Source organism: Podarcis cretensis (genome assembly GCF_951804945.1).
Source record: "Podarcis cretensis genome assembly, chromosome: 2".
NCBI classification, from domain to species: domain Eukaryota; kingdom Metazoa; phylum Chordata; class Lepidosauria; order Squamata; family Lacertidae; genus Podarcis; species Podarcis cretensis.
Genome location: NC_137171.1, coordinates 92,122,147 through 92,146,109, shown reverse-complemented (window position 1 = coordinate 92,146,109; position 23,963 = coordinate 92,122,147). Strand labels below are relative to the sequence as shown.

Sequence of the window (23,963 nt, the reverse complement as noted above, 5' to 3'; positions counted from 1 at the left end):
TGACACCCCACTCCACCCCATCTTGCATGGTAGGCAAGATGGTAGGGACATGTCAAAGCCAGGGGGCCTGTCAAAGGAGCCCATTCCTTTCTTTAATGCCCTGTGTGTTGTTATAGATTTCTCTTTCCAGTTATTTAACCTGCTGGAAAACAGTCCATCAGCATAGTCCACTAACCAGGACAAAGAAGCCCTCCAGGCTAAAGGGATAGCTTGACTTACAGGTTCAGGCATCTCAGAGTTGGCAGTGTGGTGTTTTTATGATATCTTGGTTTTGTTCTTATATATTGGTATATCTTTCTGAACATGTGGATTATAAATCCATTAAATAAATGAAAAAGGATCAGGGGAGCCGTGTCTCTTTTTGCCACAAGGTGAAACAGGAAGAGCAGCCTTGCCCTGCCACTGCCATCATACCTGCTGCCACTGCCACCACTTCTCTGCCTGCCTGCAGGGCTGCCAGAGGCAGCTGCCACAGTCCACATAATGACTGGCGCTGTTCTGAATATTGTTATATTTAGAGATAATGCTCCAAACTAGCCACCAAGTGATGCTGTTCACAAGGCCATTTGGCAGGAGGGGTGCTGACAAGCTCTCTGAACCTTGGGATAACTTAAGCCAGCTTTGGTCACCGTGCATGATGACCTATGTTGATAGAGAGACAGGGAAACGTGTCCTTGTTAATTCTACTCAACCTTTCAGTGGCTTTTGATAGCAACCTTTTGGAGAGGCTGTCTGAATTAGGGGTGGGTGACACTGCTTTGTGGTGATTCCAGTCTTATTTGGATGGTAGTTTCCAGTGGGTAATGCTCTTCGGCCCCTGGAGGCTTCACCGAGGGGATCCTCAGGGTTTGATTTCATCTCCCATGTTGTTTAAAATCTACACTAAACGACTGAGGTAGGATCTTCCAGAGTTTCAGAAAACGATGTCAGCAATATGCTGATGACACACAGCTCTTCTGCTCCTTTGCTTCTGCAGGTGTGGCAGTGGATGTGTTGGACTGTTGTCTTGCCTTGCTAATGGATGGGAGGCAGTATTAGGCTCAGGACCTTAATACCTCAAAGACTGCCTCTCCCATATAAATTGACCAGGAGACTGCATTCATCATCTGAGGCCCTTCTTCATGTGTCTCATCCATGAGAGGTCTGGAGGATGGCAACACAAGAACAGGCCTTTTCTGCAGTGGTTCCTCACCTGTGGAATGCTCTCCCCGGGGAGGCTCGCCTGGCGCCTTCATTACATATAGTTTGGTGCCAGGCAAAAGCATTCCTCCCAGGCCTTTGGCTAATTAAACCATCTATGACCTTTTTAATTGTGTGTTTGGGTTCGCTGTTTTTGTTTGTTATTTATTTTTGTGTTTTTACATTGTAAATTGCCTTGGGATCCTTAGATAAAGGTCAGTATAGAAATTTAATAACAGATGATAGATAGATAGATAGATAGATAGATAGATAGATAGATAGCTATAGATAGATGATAGAATAGTCTTTTGCTGGGTTTCTCTGCTGCAGTGCCAGCTAATGCTTTAAGAATTGAAGTGGCTTAGTCTTCATGTTCAGTCTCCCAGCAGGCCTGCTTATAATACAATAAATAATCTAAAAACCAATATTAACAACATTAACAAAATATCAACCAAGAAATAAACTACCGTATTTTTCGCCCTATAGGACGCACTTTTACCCCTCCAAAAAAGAAGGGGAAATCTGTGTGTGTCCTATGGGGTGAATACAGGCTTTCGCTGAAGCTTGGAGAGCGAGAGGGGTCGGTGCGCACCGACCCCTCTCACTCTCCAGGCTTCAGGATGCTATCAGCAAGCCTGGGGAGCCCGTGGGAGTTCCTGCAGGGCTCCCCACGCTGCGGATAGCAGCCTGCCACCCGGCACATGGGACGCCCTTAAGCAGAGCGCCCCTCGTGCCGGGCAGACATCCGCAGCGTTGGGAGCCCTGCAGGAGCTCTGCTTAGATAGCAGCTCTGCTTAAGGGCGCCCCACGTGCCGGGCAGACATCGCCCAGCCCCACAAGCTTGGCGGACAGCTGGGAGGAGCAGCGCCGCCATACCGCTGTTCCCCGACCTGGTTTTTTGGGGGGAATAAAGAGGGGGAATTCCTTTATTCCCCCCCCCAAAAAAAACCTAGGTGCGTCCTATGGGATGGAGCATCCTATGGGACGAAAAATACGGTAATCATTGTTGAATTCATAAACACACTCTCCGCACTATCATCATATTTTCGCTTTTGTAATATTTGTAATATTGCGTAAGTGTTATCAAATACGTGGTAGTAAGTATACCTTTTTATTTTGAAACTGTGATAGTAAATCTCTGTGTTGAAGATAGCACTCCTCAAATTCTTGCAAGAAGGTATGCTCAGGGTGATCCAGCCCCTTAAGAATTTCAGTTCCCTGTTTGAGACACTTACTGACTTGACAGGGACCTGTTTAAAATGAGCAACAAATTCTTTTAAAAATGCAATCCTAGCAGAAAGGCAAGTAAGGATAGGAAAGGTAATGTGGGATAGATTTCTCTTTAAAATGTAAGAAATGCTTCTATAACCTTGCCTGAAAGTTTGAGCACTTTTTTGGTGAATAATTTACAATAGCAAGGAGAGGCTGATGCAGCAGGTTCTTTCTGTTTGGTGACCTTACTGAAAATAATGATTAAATAAGGCAGGGTCAGCCCTGTTAAACCAAACAGATATGTCAATGAACAGTGTAACGCTTCCAACAGAAAGATGTTGTCAAATGGTTACATATCATTATCAATGGGATTTGGCAGTGCTGTGTGGTTGTGAGTATGGCCATGATTGCACATAAAGGTAAAGGTAAAGGTACCCCTGCCCGTACGGGCCAGTCTTGACAGACTCTTGGGTTGTGCGCCCATCTCACTTAAGAGGCCAGGGGCCAGCGCTGTCCGGAGACACTTCTGGGTCACGTGGCCAGCGTGACATCGCTGCTCTGGCCAGAGCCAGAGCCAGAGCCAGAGCCGCACATGGAAACGCCGTTTACCTTCCCGCTGGTATGCGGTCCCTATTTATCTACTTGCACCCGGAGGTGCTTTCGAACTGCTAGGTTGGCAGGCGCTGGGACCGAGCAGCGGGAGCGCACCCCGCCGCAGGGATTCGAACCGCCGACCTTTCGATCGGCAAGTCCTAGGCGCTGAGGCTTTAACCCACAGCGCCACCTGCGTCCCTTATATGATTGCACATACAAGAATGAAATTTAGTATTAATAGGTGCTATTCAACCTTGCACTCTTCCAATCATTTTGTCTTTGCAAGCATTTCACCTTGCCGGATGCTATGATCTTCCTCCTCCTCTTCCTCCCATGCCCTGTTCTGGGGGTTCTTCCAATGCCTCCCCCAAACCAAAATCAAGAGGCACGAGAGAAGGAGATAAGGAAAAGCCCAGTTATGCAAGTGGAAGTCATTATGTGGGGTTTCCACTGGGGGGGGCTGGTTAGGTGAATCCTGCCTATTCTTTTCTTAAAAGAGACACAAATCAAGGCCTCATGTCTGAATAGTTAAATCAGAACATACATAGGCAGCCCTGGTGAAATTTCAGAAGGCAGAGGTGGTCTGACTAGGAATTTTGCTGATTGGGAATTGGATTTGAAGTGCTCTACACTGCTCCATTGGGACGCAGGTGGCGCTGTGGGTTAAAGCCTCAGCGCCTAGGGCTTGCCGATCGAAAGGTCAGCGGTTCGAATCCCTGCGGCGGGGTGCGCTCCCGCTGCTCGGTCCCAGCACCTGCCAACCTAGCAGTTCGAAAGCACCTCCGGGTACAAGTAGATAAATAGGGACCGCTTACCAGCGGGAAGGTAAACGGCGTTTCCGTGTGCGGCTCTGGCTCTGGCTCTGGCCAGAGCAGCGATGTCACGCTGGCCACGTGACCCGGAAGTGTCTGTGGACAGCGCTGGCCCCTGGCCTCTTAAGTGAGATGGGCGCACAACCCCAGAGTCTGTCAAGACTGGCCCGTATGGGCAGGGGTACCTTTACCTTTACCTTACACTGCTCCATTATGTCCCGTGGAACAGCTGATGCACCTAATCCCTGAATTTTGGGGAGGGCTTCATACTTGAGATTCCAGTGGATCTTACGCTCAGGTCCTACTTGCCAGTTTTGTGAGAACAGGATGCTGGATTAGATAGGCTTAGCCTGATCCAGCAAGCTCTTATGTTTTTAATGGCTGGTTAACTGGATTTTCTCATAAATTGGCAATGGTTATGACTGAGATTGATGAGAGCCAAAGTAACAGAGATGATCACAAATTGGTGGGAACTAAGGCTCTAGTAGGCAGTATTCAGACTAGCAGAGCTAAGTGTAAACAGGCAAATACTCAAGAACCCTAAAGATGGTGAAATATTGTTGACAAATCACGCATCATAAAGTCCATTGGGGGGGCCAAGGCTTATCTCAAAGCATGCTAACTTATCCTTCATCAAAGATGTTCATGGAAGTTTTTTGGGGGACAAAACTGATAATAGTTTAATTGGCCTATTAGTATTCACATAATGAAAATCATTTGAAAGATGGCTTCATTGACTTTCACTTAGGCACTGACGGAGATAGAAAGTAACAGATGGGCACTGGGAAGACTAATTGTGTTATAGCTCAAGCTAATTGTTGTGCATGTGTTGAGTTTATCAATTTATAACTCCAAATAATTGTTCTATTCCCTACAGATACCCCAAATCAGTTATGCTTCAACTGCACCAGAACTAAGTGACGACAGGCGCTATGATTTCTTCTCACGGGTAGTACCTCCAGATTCCTTCCAAGCGCAGGCAATGGTGGACATCGTGAGAGCTTTGGGATGGAATTATGTCTCCACATTGGCTTCTGAAGGAAGTTATGGAGAAAAAGGCATGGAATCTTTTATACAGATTTCCAGAGAGTCAGGTAGGTGACAAACCACGCTGCACAAAATGGGAACTTATTTTAAATACTATATTGAATGAAGCTTTATCCTTTAACATTATTCATACCTTCACAATTCCATTCCTATGGTTTCTTCATTTCTCTCTTCTCAACTTACATAGAGGTTTTTAGGAACAAAGCACTTATGAGTCTGAGAGCTAAATGGCATTAATGCTTTGTTGGAGAAAGATATAACAGTGAAATTGTATCAAGCTTCTGGTGTGCCCACTGTTAAAATCACGAGCTATGGTGAGATAGTACAAAGCAATGTTTTAGCATATTGAGTCCTTATCTGTTCACAGCCAAGAGTGCTTTTAAACCAAGCAATTTCTTAGATATAAACTTTATGTCAGACAATTCTTCTATGTCTTTCAAATAATTTTACACATATTTTTTAAAATCAGATGGGACAATGTGAGGAGGTCTCAGCTTGAGGGATCAAAGGTTATTAGCTCTGAAGAGACACCAAACCTGTTTTAATGCAATGGGCTTGGAAGCCTAGAGAAGTCCAGTCTATTGATATATGTTCAAAGGCTCCCCACTTACATTTGAAGATATTCCCACACTATTTGAGACAAATCAGTGGTTTTCAAACATACCTTTTTGGGAACCTTTTCCACAATGACGAGTCTGCTGTGGAACCCCTGCACATGTCTTTTATTGAAATACTAGTATGTGGTGGAAGATTCATGGCCACATTTTAGAATGTCCATCCATAGGTTTTGGCAGTAGATATCTGAAATCCAGTTGCCCACATTGCTGTTGCATACAGAGAGGGAGGGAGGTAAGGTGTCAGCAAGGTCAGCAAATGCACCTGTGGGAGTGCTGGCTTGGTTCTGCTGGTGTGTTTTCATCATAGTGACCTCACTGCTGCCCCAACCCTCTCCACCCTGGTATGTCGTAGTGATATGCTGCAGCCCCACCCCATCACCTAGTACTGCTTATGGGCTCCGTCACTGCCTTGAGTACAAGCCGTTTTCCATGTGAGTTTATCTGCTGCTACTGATCTCCTCACTGAGAATCTTGATACATTTCCAAAGAATCCCAGGGTTCTCTGCAGCACAACTTGAGAGTCATGCACGGAACCTGCTTTGCCATAGCGAAATACATCATCTCAAAACAGAACACTCCAGATGGTAAGAAAATGAAAGCTAGTCTTCTGCTAGCTCAGATAAGCTGAGACATTTGGTGGATTTTAAGAAACAGGTTGTTACGGAGGAAAGTGTACCCCGGTGAAAGGATTTTGCTGCCTCTGTTCAGGATAGACTTAAGGACTCGAGGAGACTAAATAAGCCAGTTGGATTAAAGTATCTGGATTTTAATTTTCATCAGGAGAGATGTATAAATGCTGCCACCCCAAATATATAACTCCATGTTCTAGTTACAGAAATGTGAATACTTGCAGAAATAGTATGTCCACGTGTAAAGTGATGGTCACACTACACCTTGAATTCATTGCCCAGTTTTTGTTACATTACCTTAACATACTTGCAATCAATATAGATCACTTGCAATCAATACTTGCAATCAATACAGAAAGTGAGACTAAACAGTTATCATTCAGAAGTATGGTATTCCTTTTGCAGACAAAGGAATGAGGGTAAAAATACTGATATAACTCAGAAGTATTTTGTGGGGTGGGGCAGGGCAGTGGTGAGGTCAGAGTTGGGCTAATCCAGCACCTCCCTGACCTCATTTTCACCCTGCCCCATTACAACATACACATTTCTGCCAGGATACTCCTGTGGTCACTTAATACATGCTCACTTCCCTCAGATTTTTTTTCTTTTTAAATTTCTGACATTGTTCTTATATTGGCTATTTTCCAGTCATCTTGTATACAAGGTGATTTTCATGGGTTGGATGAATGCCATTGCTGTAATTTAGTTTGTGGATTAGCCTCCTCCCCCACTTTTTAACACAGTTCTTCTAATGTAATGTATAATGGGAAGCAAAGGTGGAATATTTAAGATGATGGCAACACACATAATGTGTTGGGTTCTCCAATTTTCTTATTCATTCATTCATTCATTTGAACTTTATATATCACCCTCTTCACCAGTTATGATTTCAGGGTAGTTTACAAAACTAAAATACCAAGAAACAGTAATACAGAGTTTGGGGGGGGGGTGTTGAATGCCAGAGGTGTGCACAGTTCCCTGTCAATGGTTTGGAGTTTCCATTGCTAACCTGGACAGAGTGTGGTGACTGCATCAGAGGGAGAGTTGAAGTGCTAGACTAAAACATAAAAAGCCATCCTTTTTCCTTGCCACTCTGCTGTTGGATGGGCCATTTGGCCAAAATACGTGCTGAGTATTGTTCTGGAAAACTTGGTTTGGCTGCAGTTATCAACAGGCTGTATCATAGGCAGTGGGATTTTCGAGGCATTCCTAGGCAGGAAAGACTATCTGACATTGTTCTTACATTGGCCATTTCCCAGTCACTTGGTGTGCAAGCTGATTTTCATGGGTTGTGGCAAAAAGTCACACCTGCCTGTCTCCAATGCTGCAAAGCTACTGGTTCTTTGACTTAGTGTTGGATACCACTGAGCTAGGTGAACTATTAATCTAACACATCAAGTTTTTAGGTAAAATAAACTAAGTAGACTAAACAAATACGTGAAACTGCATCAAAATTTAAAATGTTTCTCATGGATTTCAGATAGATTTGCCCTCCTATGAGATCTTCTCAACCTCCAATGAGATTTCCATCTAAAATAGGTCATGGAATAAATTTTCCATGATCTCAAGCAGCCACATGAAGTTTGTGTTTATTGCTGGATTAATTAACTAGTTCAGTGGCGGCAGCAACAACTGCATCTTTGCAGATTTCCTGCATTATCCATACGTCAAAGAGCATCTGTCTGATTAACAACACTCAAAGCTGTCATTGGGTAATTTAAAGCATCTTATTCTTGAGCATAATCCATGTAAAAATGGCAGTGGTGGGGAAGCTGCAGTTTCAAAAAGATCTCTTTAGAAGCAAGATACAATATGTTGATGTTTCAGAAGCTGCTGGTATTTACATGCATTTTCCTGGTTTGGACGCATATTAATGTAGCATTAAGGGGGGAATGTTTGGGATTTAATATTGCAGGAACTGATGAACTTATTTATTTAACTATTTATTAGTTAAATTTATGTTCCCTGCTCCCCACCCCCGGACACCCAGGGCAGAAAACAACAACGAATTGAACAATTAAAAACTATTTCAATGCAGGTGTGTTTGAAGGAGCAGGGAAATCACAAACAGGCAAAGCACACTCTCCCTACACCAGGCTTCCTCAACCTCAGCCCTCCAGATGATTTTGGCCTACAAATCCCATGATCCCTAGCTAGCAGGACCAGTGGTCAGGGATGATGGGAATTGTAGTCTCAAAACATCTGGAGGGCTGAGGCTGAGGAAGCCTGCCCTACACCTTTAAATGCTCTCCCAAAGTAGGTGAAAAATGTCCTGGAAAACCCATATCGGAAATGTTGATGGCAGCCCATATCGGAAATGTTGATTTTGGGGCAATTTGTGCCCGGATTTTTACTTTTTGAAATATGGCAACCATACATTGTGCGGAACAAATATAAATACTAAGTGTTATTAATATTATGCTGGACATGCCATATGATGATGCATGTCTTGCATCAAAACTGGTACAGTTCAAAAGTGATTTGCTGGAATATGTAGGAGATTCTGGCTGGCTGACAGTCTGCATCTAATTCTTTCTGATGCTCAGCTTTCATTGATGTACAAGAAGTCTTCTCATAAGTGATAAAATGTTTATTATCATCACCCTCAAATCTGTGCCAAATTACCTGTTATTCTGGGTTATTTCCCAGAGTGGCTGCCAAAGTGCTAAATTCTCAAGGCTTGCAACAGTAACTAGAGAACATTATTCTTTCTGTAATTTTTTAGACACACTAGCAGAATCGGAAGACCGCGACTTGTCCTTTTGGAGTTCATAATTCTTCTTAAAGTGACTTTTATTATGGGCACTTCAAGTTAGTTTAGATTTGTCTTTGTGACAGGGGATGAAGATTTGAATTGCATTCTGCAGTCTGTGTGGTTTGTTTGGGGGTTATTTTTAGCCCCCCACCCCAATGATTAAAATGTCAACAGATAATTTGGATTTACTGATGCTACTACTGGTCACAAATCTTAAACATCATATCTTTGATGAATTGGTTTTCTTAATTAGTAATTAGTGAGGTTAATTGCTGACTAAAAGGTTAAAAGGATGTGTGTGTATTAGGGAGGGAATGTTCAGTTAAGGATCAGACTGCAATAGCAATAAGGATAAGACCATTAAAAGTGAATTTCTTTTAACTTAGTGAGACTTACTTTGGTGCAAATTTATATAAGTTTACAAGGAGAAAGAGCCTCAGCTCAGTGGTACAGCAGCTATTTGTGCATGCAGATTGCCCCAGCACTACCTTAAATCCCCAGGAAAACTTTTAACTGTTGAAGGATCAGGCAACCAGTAAAGTCCCCTTCCCTCTTTAAATGGCAACATGTATTCTAATCATAAAGTCTTAAAACTGTAGAGTTGGAAGGGACCATGGGGGTTATCTAGTCCAACCCTCTGCAATGCAGGAATTCTTTAGCCCAACATGTGGGTCAAAGCCATGATCCATGAACTCACATGATGTTCCAGTACTTGCCCTGAGAGTTAGGATGGGCAAATACTGACATTGTTCTCATTTGTAGTTTCTTATTGCAGCCCAATCGGAACCATAGACTAAAGCTGCATATTTCTATGGAGACCTGCAAGGAAAGTTGCAATAAATAAGGGAGAATTATTCAGTTTGACCACTCTAACTGCATATAAAATAACAATTACTTTGAACATTAGAGCTCTGAAGAACCTCTTGCCAAGAACTCCGAGTTTTCCTTATGCTGGTCCAACTGTATGTCCCTTTGAAAGCAACTTGAGCAGCATAATGAAGGGTGGCATGTTTGGGACGCACCTAATTTCTAACTGATGATGAGGGCACCAGTTGATATAACACTGCTCAGCTCCATAACGTTTGGATGAAAGCACCTCACAAAACAGTTTTACTTTTTAATCCATGTCAGGCTTTCAAGCTGCTTTGCTCAGAACGCCCCAGGAGTTAGCTGCTTGCACATGTACCTAAAGAATGGCTGTGGTCTTGGACTCCTCTCACCCTTGGCTAATTATATTGAATTGACATGCAACCTTATACCAAATTAAAGGCATTTCTTGTGCCGAGCAGAAACAGTAGTCGGCGGAGGGGGGGGGGGAGATGCAGTCTCATCACACCAAATCCATCCATCCATCATGTGCTAAAGGAACATACATAATGAAGAGATCCCTTGGGTAACCCCTTTAAAATAAATATCTCCACAGAGAGAGCCATTGGGTTTAAAAGCTGAAAATCATCATAAATGAGACAGGAGGTGGAAGTTTGGTAGACGGGCTAAACTTCTCTTAACGAGAGGCATAATTTATGCATCCTCAGTTTTCTCTATATTGAGTGATTTCCCCCCGTTCTGCCTGAGTACATTCTAATGGACTGTACTTCATTTTTCTCATGAGTTAAATATACTGCATAGCAGAGTATGAAATGTTAATGACAGAATCGTTTTATGTACACTTTCAAATGCAGTTTGCAAAGTATATTTTACCCTCTTAATTGCTGAGATCTCTAGTCATTCATATTAGTGCTTTTTATGTATTGCCATATTAGCTGAGGAGCATTCTCATTAATACAGCATCCTCTTAATTACATTTTAAGTTGACACTACTGAAACTGCCACTAAGTATCATCACCAAAGTTTTCTCTCCACTTCCCAGAAGAGAAGCAATATCGCAGATTTTGTCTTCTCAGTTGGCATGGTGAAGCTGGCCAGAAACATTTAATGAGATATTTTATTTTTGCTGGTGGTGCATTTAAAAATAGTAGCAATAACATTTATTCTTTTCCCCCCCTTTCAGATGAGTTTTATCAGTTTCATGAGAAATGTTAATGAGGGTACTTGCTTTGGAGGCTAATCGTAGCATGTTTTAATGTGTCTTTGACTGATAGTAGGCCTTCTGGCGCACATTGCACACTTCTGGTGTGCTCCTTGTTACTAGAATTATTAGCAATGGTTTAAAGGTTTCCTCTCTCCCTTTACGAATGTTGATTTAATAAATGTTGCATAAGTTTAAGTCTCAAGGGTGTCTTCTGTCACAAATGCTGCATTGTAATACATAGTAGTAATTTATTATGTGGAGTTATACCACCAGTAGTACTATGCTACTAATAATTATTTCCCTTTTGGGCTTGGATGCTAGGTTCTTTTCTATAAAACAAATAGTGTTCCATTCAGAAAACAGGGCTTTCCCACCCCTTCCTTCCTTGTGCACCCCCCCCCAAATCTGTTTCTGGAGACTGTGGGATTCCTAGTTACCAGGGCCAGCCCAAGACATTTGGGCACTTGAGGCAGAACCCAAAATGGTGCCCCCTCCCCAGCAGGGAAGTAGGGGTGAGGGAAGATCTACATCAGAAGCAAGAAGGGAAGGAAGATCAACACAGGGAACAGCTACCCTGGTAGATGCTTCCTGAGTCTGTTGCCTCACTTGGCCACTTGGATGGGGCAGCCCTGAATAGAGATTGACACTGGGATCTGCTACCCAAGTCGGTCCTTCCACCTGAGGCAGTCTCCTCACCTGGCCTCATGCGTGCTAGTTACACTGTGGGGATGCAGATGGAAGGAAAGGGTCACAGGAAATTCATGCTGTGTGTTACTGGAAGAGCTACTTAGGACTCCATTAGAAACGTGCATGTATAGTATAATGTCCACAGCCCAACGTCCTGAAAATATCTACAGGAAGTCTTTGAGGAGTTAACAGGCTGCTCCGTGCAGGGGAGAATCATCAGGACAGTCTCCCATACCCTTCCTTCTGGAGAACGCGGCCATGGCCTCCTCTTTGAATTCCAGAGATTAATGCAGAGCACCATAAGGCATCCACTCATCCATATAATATGGATTTCCACACTCTCTAGAGCTCCTCGACCCATTCCCACATCACATCTTTCAATGTGGGTGGAAGGAAGGAAGGAAGGAAGGAAGGAAGGAAGGAAGGAAGGAAGGAGATGCTGGTACTCAGTATCTGGCATGAGTCCTGTGGAGGTGTCATGGGGAGATGGTCTGTTTCTCAGAAGAATGGCAGGGACTCAGATTGCTGCAGCTGGACCACACGGGACAGAATCTCAGTGTAATGATGGGAAGTGTCGGCAGAACCCAAGGGAGGTCAGAGTCCAGGGACAGGGCTGGTACTGTGGGCGGTGGTGAGCTGGATCCTGGTGAGGGACCATGCAGCATAGCAGAGGAATGTTCTGCTCCAGTGACATTGGACACCTCTAATCAGAACCTTCTCCAGAACCTCCTCCTGTCAGCCGACGAGAGTGAATTGGATGTTGAGCTGGTGTCAACTCTGCTTCTACCTCCAAGGAAATGGAGATGCCAACACAGGCATCAGAGGCAGATCCAGGGAAGCACGAGTAGTTTGGGGCGCTGCAGGGGGTGCCTCAACTATGATGTAGAATAGAAGGCAAGAGGGAGGGGCCAAATTTTGGCTTCACACTGGGTGCCACTGAAATTCAAGACCCTAAGGTCCGCCACTTGTGGCATAAACACACATAAACACATATCAACCCACCTGGAGGAATGCCTATTCTCTTGATTCGGCTCCACCCATTTGCTGCACTTAGTGCTGTGACCACCCTGTCCTTCAAAAGGAAGGTGCTGCAGAATCAGTGTCTTAGCCATGTATTCTTTTGTACACATGCTGTACATTGTAATAGTGCCTGATTTAAGCATTAAAGTCTTGGGCAGAAACCTGATCTGGAAGTTTGAATTCTTTGTTGGGCACTGAGGGCCAGAACTGTTGAATACTTTCTCTCTCTCTCTCTCTCTCTCTCTCTCTCTCTCTCTCTCTCACACACACACACACACACACACACACACACACGTCTCACAAATGTAGTTTTTGAATTTCCTCCTGCTTTGTATAATAATCTGAAAGCAACAAATGCTTGAGGTGCATTCCAGGGGATAGCAATGCTATTATGGTAATCTTACAGTGCATGCTGTGAAGAAGAATGAAAGAGTCAGTGGGAAAGGTGGACTCTGACCTAGGAGCACTCAATAAGAGGGCTTATTTTGATGAGGGCTCGACCACCATTACAGAGTATGAGCGACATTCTCATTGAAATCAAGAGGGAATCTTTAACTGGATTTTAACAGTACTTGCTGATAATGAGAGCCCTCAAGAGCTTCCTTCCTGTGATGATAAGAGAGGGGCTAGCTTTGTGGAAAATATTGTGCTAAGCCTCTCAGTTCCCTGAAGATGCACCTCCTTTTCTTTGAAAAAGCTCAGTTTATGGAGGGCCAAGCAAACAATGAATAATAGAATCACAGGAGCATGGAATTGTAGAATTGGAAGGGACACCAATAGCTATCTAGTCCAAACCCCTGGCAAATGCAGGAATCACAACAATTGCCCCCTCTGCTCCAGTTTCACAGCAGAGGCCAGAAGCGTCCCCCTCCCCTTGAGTGCAGATCTAGAAGAGTGCCTGGAGCACTCTGTGACCAGGAAGTGCCACAAAAAAACAACCATTATTTTATTATAAACCCCAACCCAAGATGGACATTACCAGAGAGCCTCCTCACGATGGCTTCTAGGGGAATGGAGCAGTGGATTTTGTGGGGCAGGCAGAAGTTCACTTCCAGCCAGTGGTTGATGTGAAGCCAGACTCCACCCCACAGAGGCTGCAGAGGCTGGAAGGGAAGAAGAGAAGATGATGATGGGGAGGGACGTCTCGTGAACAGGGCACTTGCCAGAGGTTCTGTAGTGGCATGGGCAACCAGTGCCAGGAGATAAAGGCCTCTTTCCCCAGAAAGCATGTGTGTGCATGCATGTGCGTGTGCACGTGTGTGTGTGTGTGTGTGTGCGTGCGCGCACACACACACACTGCTCCAGGGGGGCTGGTGGTTCCCCAGGCACAGCTGCCCTCCAGTCTCAGCGCTGCAGGGGTTTTCCCATCACCTAGGGCATCAGCATTCTGTTCTTACAGTGGCCAAACAGCTGCCTGTGGGAAACCAGCAAACAGAACCTGAGCACAAGAGCTTTGTCTCCTCCTGTGCTTCCCAGCAACTGGGACTTAGAAGCATTGCTGCTTCAACCTAGCCATTCTGACAGTAGCCACCGACAGTCCTTTCCTCCTTCATGAATTTGTCCACTCCTCTTTTAAAGCCATCAAAGTTAGTGGCCATGATTGGCTCCTGTTTGGAGTGCGTTCCATAGTTAAACTATACACTGTACTTTCTGGATCACTCAACAATCAGCTTCCTTGGATATCCACGAGTTCCAGTGTTTGGAGGGAGAAAAAACTTTTCTCTTTGTTTGTGCTTATCTGACAGACAACTTTGATGTCCACACATATTTTACTTAGTAGACCTTTTATATTCCCTACATGAGTTTTGTCCCCCCCCCTTCATTTCCATAAACCTTATGCTTAATACCATTTTCATTAGCAAGTTTTACAATGCATCTATCTTTCTTTTCTCCTTTCCACTGATGAGTCTAACCTGAGCAATGTTGTTTCGATTCTTTTGCCTCCTTCACTACCTTTACGGATAATCTGAGCCTTGTTTTGTTTCTGCAGTCTTCATTCAGGCAATTAGTTTAATGAGTTTCCCCCGAACAAAGACATCTCAAGCAAACAAGTTGTTCCTCACTTCAAAGTGAAGAAGACCCACTCCACAACGCATTACCTGCATGACATAACAGCATCTGGGGATAGTCTCTTCCCGAATGTGTAATACCACTACCTGAGTCTTCTGCCTGCTATGGATAATTTCCATACCAGCTGTCACCAGGAAGTTGATGAATGCAGATGCTATATGTCAGCATGCTTGCAGACAGTCTGTGAAGTAGAGACCATTTTCAGTTTCCTTTAAGTGTTGCATAGTCCAGCCCAGTGTTTCTCAAACTTGGGTCTCTCTGTTTTTCCACTACAATTCCCATCACCCCTGACTTGCTAGCCAGGGATAAGGGGAGTTGTAGTTCAAAAACAGCTAGAGACCCAACACTGGTCCAGATCTAAATCTGACTGGATTTTGGCACTTCTCCTTTCTGCTGGTGCAGAAAATGGAAGCAAATATTTGATCTGATGAACCACAACGGTAGGTGGGTGGGTTTAGCCTGGGGAGAGTGGAATTGCATTTATCCCAAACTTCGTATCTGATGATATAATGAGATTGGGGGAAATGCAATATGTGTCTTCACTTCAAAGTCATCCACATTTCCGCTTGCCCTGCGCTTACTAGACACAGGTTCCAGAGGTTTTTCGTTTGGCCTGCTGCTTTCCTCAGGAAAACCCAATGTTTACCACTGAATCAAAACAAATGTCTGTCCAGAGAAAACCCAATTTATGTTTGTTCCCATTCAGCAGCAAACAGTGAGTTTCCATGGAGGAGAGTGATGGAACAACTGAAACCTAAGTTGATAGCTGCATCGTGTTTGTGTAAATGATACAGTTATAATCTCAGGAGCCACTTTGTTCACTCCTGAACTCTGCTTTTGGCACACTGTGTACTATACATGAGGCACTGCATTGTTTTGTCTGGCCTGAATCTACTGGCAATCAATTTAATTTCACCTAATTTTTGAGAAGCTTTCTCATGGTTTGTGGGGAATAAGAGTTGCTCCCAATTACCTAAGACTCCAGTAAATCCCACAGAATTCAATGATGCTTCTTTCTAGGTATGTTTGGTCAGGGTCCTGCTGGTTTGCTACTATTTAAAAAGGCCCTGGCCTGAAAGCAAGATAAATGTAACAGATCAGCCTTCCCAACCTGGTGCCCTTCAGACATTGTTGACTCCCAACAGCCCTAGCCAACATGGCCAATGGCCAGGGATGATGACAGTTGTAGTCAAAAAATCAGGATAGACACAGTTTGGGGAAAGTTATAATAGAATAGAAGAACAAGGAATGACAATGCAGCTTGTACATTTGAGTTCCAATTATGTAGTAAATAGTAGCACATTATTAGTAATAATAATACTTTTAGAGATGTGTTTGCATAGTATTGGCCATAATCTGAATTTTCTTGACAGACAAAATGAAAAACACTTAATTGTTCAGTTTTCTTAAAGCTAGTTTTATATTAAGAAAATAGAAAGTCTAGACAGAGTGTCTAAACAAATTTAATAGCTAATTAAATTTACATTGTTGGCATTTCTGAGCTATTTGGATGGTTGCTAAGCAATTGCCTTTTCATTTTTTAACATTATTGTCATAATTTGGTGATTAATTTGATTGTTGTTTAAGTACTGTTTGCTGTCTGTTGTATAAATTCCCCATTTTTGTTTTGAAGAAGAGAACAACCAAAAGAAAAGAAAAAACCCCTCAGTGCCAACACCTGGCAATCTGTATTCATTATCCAAAGGAAGCATCATAGTGATCTCACTACCAGCATTTTTTAAATTGAAATCAACAGATGTTGCAGGCCAATAAGTTCCTGATTTACTGATGGTTACTACTAATGGTACAAATCTCTTGGTAAATTGGGTTTGATGGAGTGTGGCAAGAACTGCTTCACCATGAATATATTTAATATGTGATGACCCACCCAGTCCTAAAGATGCCAACTTGCTAAACCTTTGTCAATAAGAGTAAGCGCCTTTGACCTCATGTGTTGCCCAAATATTATACTTAAATGCACTGAATGGCTATGATTAGCCATGTAGGTCCTCCAATTTCTAAAGAGATCAGTAATGAACCTTCATAGGATTTATCCTATGCCACTACCCCATTCCTTCTCAGCCAATGCTTGAAACAAAATTTCACAAGGACCAAATATTTTACAACTAGATACAAGGAGTTTCAGATCAAATATTTAGCCCTCCATCGTTTCCCATCTCTCTAATATGCCCTGCTGGTGGTTGGGAAACAGTGGTACTTGGTGTGAGCACAGTAAGGTTTGGGATTTAAAAGAAATGCATCCTACCTATTTCCAGGTATAGGATGTGTTGGACACTTTTTCGTACCTGTGATAGTTTAATCCTTTCAAGCCAAATCTCCTTTCTTGTGTTATAATCATTGAAACCTGTGGACTTAAAAATAACTTGTCCTGCAGAGTTAAAACTACAAAATCCCAAATTTGGTGGAGCTGTTAACAATTTATGCATCCACATTGTCTTTTGAGTAAATAATGTTGAGTAAATAAAAGGAGAGAACAAAAGAATCTGGCATGGCCCCAACTCTGGCGACCAGATCATCTTCCTCTGCATACTGTGAGGGTGGGCTGGCTGCTGCATCATTTTCAGAGAAAGCTGGAGGAAGAAGCAGGCCTTAAGTAGCCTCCACATGTCCTGGCAAGCATGTCCTGGCTCAGCTGAAACTGGTCTCAGGCTGGTACCACTGCAAAAGTGCTTCTGCCTGGACCCCTTTCAGAGCCAGACAAGGGGGGAATGTTGGTAATATGTCCTCCAATACCAGTTAGTTTGTCCAAGTTCTCTTATCCAGGAAATAAAAGATAGTGAATATGTGCTTCATCAAGATCTCATCAGTTTAATAAGATAGCATGCTGTACATGTCTAGCAGAAGGAAGTTCCTTTGATTTTACAGAAAGTTGTTGCCAGATGTGGCTATAAGTTTGCAGCCTAATGGAGGTTTAATGAACAGTATGCAAACAGTCTCAAAGAACGTAATAAATAAGTTCTCAGTGATGGAGTTGCTTTAAACAAATGTATTTTGGGGTGGGGGTGGATCTCCACAACAAGCACTTAAAAAGGAGTCATTATTGGTTTCCTTACAATTTGATAGCCTATTGTACCAGCGTTCCGGAATACACACTAAAAAGCAATTAACACTTCTGAGTGCTTTGCAAAATTTTATTAGTTCGGTGCCTCTTGAGGTTCTTTCACATAATGCTGTTGCACTGAAGATCTCTTTGATGCGGCATTCCTTTCCTTTGCCGGTTCCACTATAATAAAGTGATCCCGCTATGGCTGCAGTAAATCCAGAAATTTCTTTTCAGTTCTCCTACATATGAATAATATATAAAAATCCATTAATTGCAACCAACTTTTCACTTTATAAGATATTATGTAGTCAGGCCACATTGGCTTGGAACAGGCCAGTTCACATCAGCAGATGATATCCTTGCCAGGAAGTAGTGCTTGATATGAATGATTCCACCCCAGTCCCTCTCCATGCTGGTTTTCTCTTTCTGGTTTTGCTTTTTAAAAACACAGCAGAGCATTTCTAAAATGGCACCCCCACCCCTGCAGCCTGATGTATCACACTCCATGGTACTATAACACCACTCTGTCAACCGATTCCAATCTATAGATCAAGTCTTAGGAGATGACTGTCTCTTAAGTGTTCTTCACATGCTGCACATTCCTTTGAATGTTCTGTCACCTCATCCTAGAAATGACTAATTAATGTTACTGTACTGGGCTGCTCACCGGGTGGGGTGGAGCTGCTACCCTTGCTTCCTGGTTGGTGATCACTGTTGCTTGCTGAGATGGAGGGGTGAAGCAGCAGGGAGGTGGGCACAGTGCAAACACACCAGCAGGAGAGCTGGATTGGCTCCACTGGTGCATGTGCATCACAACCTTGCCCCCTCTGCTTCCTGGTAACCATCAGTAGCCCACCAGCTGGGAAGCTAGCATAGCATAGCAGCTCGGCCCCCACCCCCCGCGAGCAGCCTCTGATATTCAGGATACTTCACACTTTAGGTGCCCATCTAAGATGTCAAATTGCATGTAGAAATATAAGGATTACTGTTTATCCCTGGCAAAAACTTGTATGCCATGGCAGATGTAGGTTTGCAATGTATGATCCATGCAATGGCTGAAGGACACAGTGATGTGAAGGACTCTCTTGAAGTTCCCATGTCTATTCAACTAGGAGGCTGCTTTTCTCCCAGGCCAGACTCGACCTGAAAAGCAATTTCTGGTAGACTGCCACTCCCTCTTCACCTCTGGCATCACTTCTCCCTCTGGCATGACACCTTTGCTAGAAGGTCTTAGAAGATGGAGGAAACAGGAAGGGCAGCTAGAGGTAGAAATTAAAAGACCTTTGAGTTGCTTTGTTCTCCCTCCCTGCCAAGGCACTTTGTTTTTGTTCCCCAGAGCAGCAGTGAGCAGGGCAGCAACCTCCCATCAAGTCCCTGGTGTAGGAAGAGGAGAACGAGAGAGTATCTCTGGGTGTGGGTGACTGCCTGGTCATATGCCCCCTTTCCCCTGAGTGTATGTGTCTGCCTGCCTGCCTGCCTATGTGGTGCGTGTGCTTTGTATGTGTGGTGAGCATATGTGTTTTTGCACTGATGTATAAGGAATTATTTTCATTTTCATTTACAGTGGTACCTCAGGTTACGAGCTTAATTCGTTCCAGAGGTCCATTCTTAACCTGAAACCATTCTTAACCTGAGGTACCACTTTAGCTAATGGGGCCTCCTGCTGCCGACGCAAGCGATTTCTGTTCTCATCCTGAGGTAAAGTTCTCAAGCCGAGATACTACTTCCGGGTTAGTGGAGTTTCTAACTCGAAGTGTTTGTAACCTGAAGCATTTGTAACCCGAGGTACAACTGTATACCAGGACTGACTAACTCATAACCCACAGACCCTTTCTAGTCCCCCTCCCACTGCTCACATCTTTTTTGTGTGGCACCCAAGCCCCAATCCAAAATTTGGCATTTCAAAAGATCACTTTTTAAAGAAACATTATTGACAACTCCCATGGGTCCTGTCACCATGATTTTGTAATGCCAAAATATTTATTATTTGGGGGTCCCATTTTTTGTTCTATTTTGATTTTTAAACACACACAAGTAATTCTTTCAACATTCTTATTCAGAATTATTTCCAACTTCGTCTAGTATCTTCTGACACAAAAATACTTCTTCCTGCAGCACAAAGTTAAGCTATGGCTCTTGTTCCCACAGGAGACAGTGATGGCCTGGGTGGCTTTAAAAGAGGATTATACAAATTCATGGGGGAGAGGGCTATCGATGGCTACTAGACATGATGTCTATGCTTTTCCTCCATGGTTGAAAGCAGCAGTGCTTCTTAATACCGGTTGCTGGAAACCACAGAAAGGGAGAGCACTCTTGTGCTTAAGTTTTGCTTACGGGTTTCCCACAGGCTGACCACTGTGAAAACAGGATGTTGGATTAGATGGGCCAGTGGTCTGATCCAACAGGCTCTTCTTGTGTCCTTAAAAGTAGGGTGTGTAAGAATGCAACCTAAAAGGTTGCAACAAGACACAAAACATAGGTATTCCTTGAATGCTCTTCCCACTCCTTTGAAAAAAAGAAGAAAAAATATTTATATTACTATATATATATTGAGGGGGGAACTTAATATAGTTACTGTAGCACTAAGAAAGAAGGTAAGTCATGATAAAATATATATTGAAAGAAGAATGAACATGACTAACTGGGCTATGAACCATCTCTGAGATTGCTTATTGGTTAGATTTCATTATGTGCTAAGTTAAGGGACAAGAACATCAGCAGGGAATTAATCTAGTAAAAAGCCCAGTTGACAGCTCAAAGTATGCAAATAATACCATCACACTGAAGAAAGGCAGCAAGAGAAAAAGAGAAAATAAATGCTAGATCAAAAGTGGGGGGAGATTGAAAGGAAAGATGTAGAATCCCAAGTATTCAGAGGCTCGATGTATGACAAAGACATGATCAGACAGATCCACATTATTTTAACAAAGATCCATATTTAGAGCAGCCTCAAAAGAAGATCTTCTGAGAAGCTAAAGCACCACGTGTGAGAAGAACTAATTACCCTCTTGGCATTTCATATCCTGTGATCCAATGTACAGACATGGAGTAGAAATCAGTATTGACAAAGTCTACATGAGATGCATCTCAAGTACACAATTAGCTCCTGGGTTGAAGAGACTAAAGGGAGCAGCATCAGGCATAATAATAATAATAATAATAATAATAATAATAATAATAATAATAGACTATTGGTGGCCCTGTCACAACATTTTCTTGCCCACTCTACTTTTTATTTTAACCAAAGCAAATTCTAAAATGAATTAATTAATGAGTGCTAAGTTCAATATTATATTAGTAGTAGTAGCAGCAGTAGTATCATGGTCAATAAATCTGTCACCTCCAACGGCAGCTAAACTAGTACAAACATTCATCCTGTATCATATTCAAGCTACCAGAGCAATGTACCATCACCACCCCTTACACTGAGCTGAGATGGCCAGGTTAGATTGTGTACTGGCATCCAGCCAGCCAGCATTTGTGACTGCCCCAAACTCCCAGTGTTCATTGAACATGCAGATTGGTGGAAGGTCTGCTGGCAGATCCCTTTCCAGAAGGTCCCAGTGGAAAACCCCAAAACAGTACATTCCAAAGGCTAGGAGAGGTTGAGCTGGCCTAGGATCCACTGGATCTTGAGCTTGCCCCACTGCTATCATGTGACTGCATCTGAACTGTGGATGCATGAGCAGTTCTGCCACTTCACAATGCCCACTAACCAATGTGGGGGTTTGGTTGCACCCCATATAATGCATTTCAAACCAATTCACAAAAGCATAGAATTCATGCCAAACCCAACAAAATTCATCTTTTTTCCTTTGATGTATTTCACTATAGGGTCCCAAATATTCTGTTATCTCATTGTCTAATATTCAGATGTACTTAAGAGATCATGTGCTCTGAGTCACAAAGTAAATACCGTGGCAGAATGCAGCAAAAGACAAGCACTTTGAGGTCCCTTTGATTTATATGGATGAGTTAAACATGTACTTAGATTTCTGTCATTTCAATCAATAGGAATTAAGCCTGCTTAACTTTGGTTGCATTACGCCTTGTGTATTTTGCATTTGGTTACTTGGAAAAAAGGAAAAACTTTTTTTTCAGTAAGGTTATATAATATAATAATTAAACAGGGTTTTGTGATAAATTGAGTAGGGTTATATAAAAAGCACCCGCTCAACTTCTGGGGAAAACTGGAGCACAAAATTGCAGCCTACTCCTCTCTACCATAAATCCGCTTGTGTACATCTCTCCACTTTTGGGAGCAGACAAGTGGAAGTGATAGTGGCCTCGCCTACTTCTCCATGATTCTGTCAAAAGTGAAAAGAGACACACCCAGCATCTTGACATTCTGGCATCTCCTTTTGTTTGGGCTCAGGAATTCAGGTACAACTCCCACCATCCATGGCAGACAATGCTAATGGGATGTTTTACTTTAAGTCCTGCTATCCCAAGCAGAAGGAGATGCCACAGTGCCAAAAAGGTGGTTGTGCTAATGAACAACAACAGAGTGAGGTGCAGGCTTTTTCATTTAAGGAACTACTACAGTGTGTTGGTGTTGCCTGTCTGGCCCTTAAGGCAGTGGCAAACCCAGGGGTCTCAAATTTCAGCAACATCAAAATTTGGTGTCCCCACCTCTTGCCTTCCATTCTACATCATAGTTGTGCACTCCTTGCAGCACCCCTGAGGCTCCAGGGTGAACTGATCGCTCTCCCCAAATCTGCCTCTGCATAAGGTCAGCAGGAGGGAGGACTCAGTTGAAGGATGGATAGGCAAGCAAAGAGAGAACAGGAGGAAAGGAGGAATTTGTCAACACATTGGGCCCCTTTGAACTCCAAAGAAAGAAAGAAAGAAAGAAAGAAAGAAAGAAAGAAAGAAAGATAAGACTTACTAAGAGACAACCTTCATGTAATTTACACTTGAACAAAGCTGCTGTTCTTAGGTATCCTGCATCTGGATACATGGAAATCCAAATTTACAGTAGCCAACCAAATTGTTCCAACAGGATTTCCACTTGTGCAAAGGAACTTCAGCTCCTCTCCTCCTCCCCAGGCATTCCCCCTAAATCTGTTTGGGGTCACCCCCACCCCGCAACCTTCTAGAGCAGATTTGGGATTGGTGTGGAGTGCACAAGGGGGAGAAGAGGGGGGGGGAGTTCCATTGCACATGTGAAAATTCTTACACTGATAGAACAAGTTAGTTGGATGCCATCCAATATATGAAAGGGCAAGAGACAAACCTGAGTTGGCTTCTTTGTATCATTCCCAGTAGCATTTAGACCATTGGCCAAATGTGCCCCTCCAGGTCTGACTAGCCCACCTCAGGGCTTTTCCCAGGTCATGGCTTCCTTCCCATGCTTTACTAGCCCTGCCGTACACTGTTCTTGAGGGGTTTTTTGTGGCTGGAATGTGTCCTTGAACTGTGCTCATCTCTCTTGCTTGGCTGGATGTAGAGAAGTGTTGTGTGTTATGTGGTGTGTGGGTGTGTGTGTGTGGGTGGGTGTTAATGAGCTACTCTACAGGGTTGGGGCTGAAGCAGGGTCACCTTTGGCTTTTGTACAGCTAGAACATAGCTAGAATATAGCCTACTGTACAAAGGTCAGAGTCATGCCTATTGTTCCTTCCACGTTGCTTCTGGCTGTGCCCACCAGTGACAAGTCGTCCCCAGAAGGTTGCTTCTTAGGGAATATGACCCTTTGGCTGGAAACTCTGATCCATCCCTGGACTAGAGAGAACAGCCAGTCATGGGTGAGATAATGAATGAAGAAGACTCTTTAATCAATTCAGGGTTTCTAATTCAAGCTAGTTTGCTAAACAAATCAAGAAAAAACATGAGTAAGAGATCAGAAAGAGAAAACAAACAGTAATTTTCTAACTCTTCCTGTATCTTTGATATTTCTTAAAATCACTAGGTCAGATCAGTGATTTACATGAACAAACATTATCCTTAGACTCGCTGAAACTGGAGTGAACAGAGTTGCCCCAGGCAATGAAGACAAGGACCTGCTCCAGTTAGCCACTTTCACAATGCATTGCAGGTCTGTGATTGATAGGGGAAGAGCCAGCATCCAATCAAATTGGATCCTGGGGCTTGGCAGATACAGTGTGCAGCTAGATGTCAACCTTCTCCCATGACATTAGCATCAGGAGGTGTAAATTGGGTAGGGTCTCCCCTTTTGCTCTTGCCAGGTAGTTTTAACAAAGGGTGGAATATCCTTGTGTGCCTGTGTGCTTTGTTCACAAAAGCTT

At 43.3% G+C, this 23,963-nt stretch overlaps 1 protein-coding gene across 2 annotated transcripts in view; it reads left to right on the top strand.

Moving 5' to 3' along the window:
- Window positions 1-23,963, top strand: part of GRM7 (glutamate metabotropic receptor 7) — a 399,138-nt gene that overhangs the window by 137,300 nt on the left and 237,875 nt on the right. For both annotated transcript variants that reach the window (XM_079959692.1, XM_079959691.1), the window contains exon 2: window positions 4,675-4,891. In XM_079959692.1, the coding sequence (XP_079815818.1) occupies window positions 4,675-4,891 (217 nt within the window). The remainder of the gene's footprint in view (window positions 1-4,674; window positions 4,892-23,963) is intronic.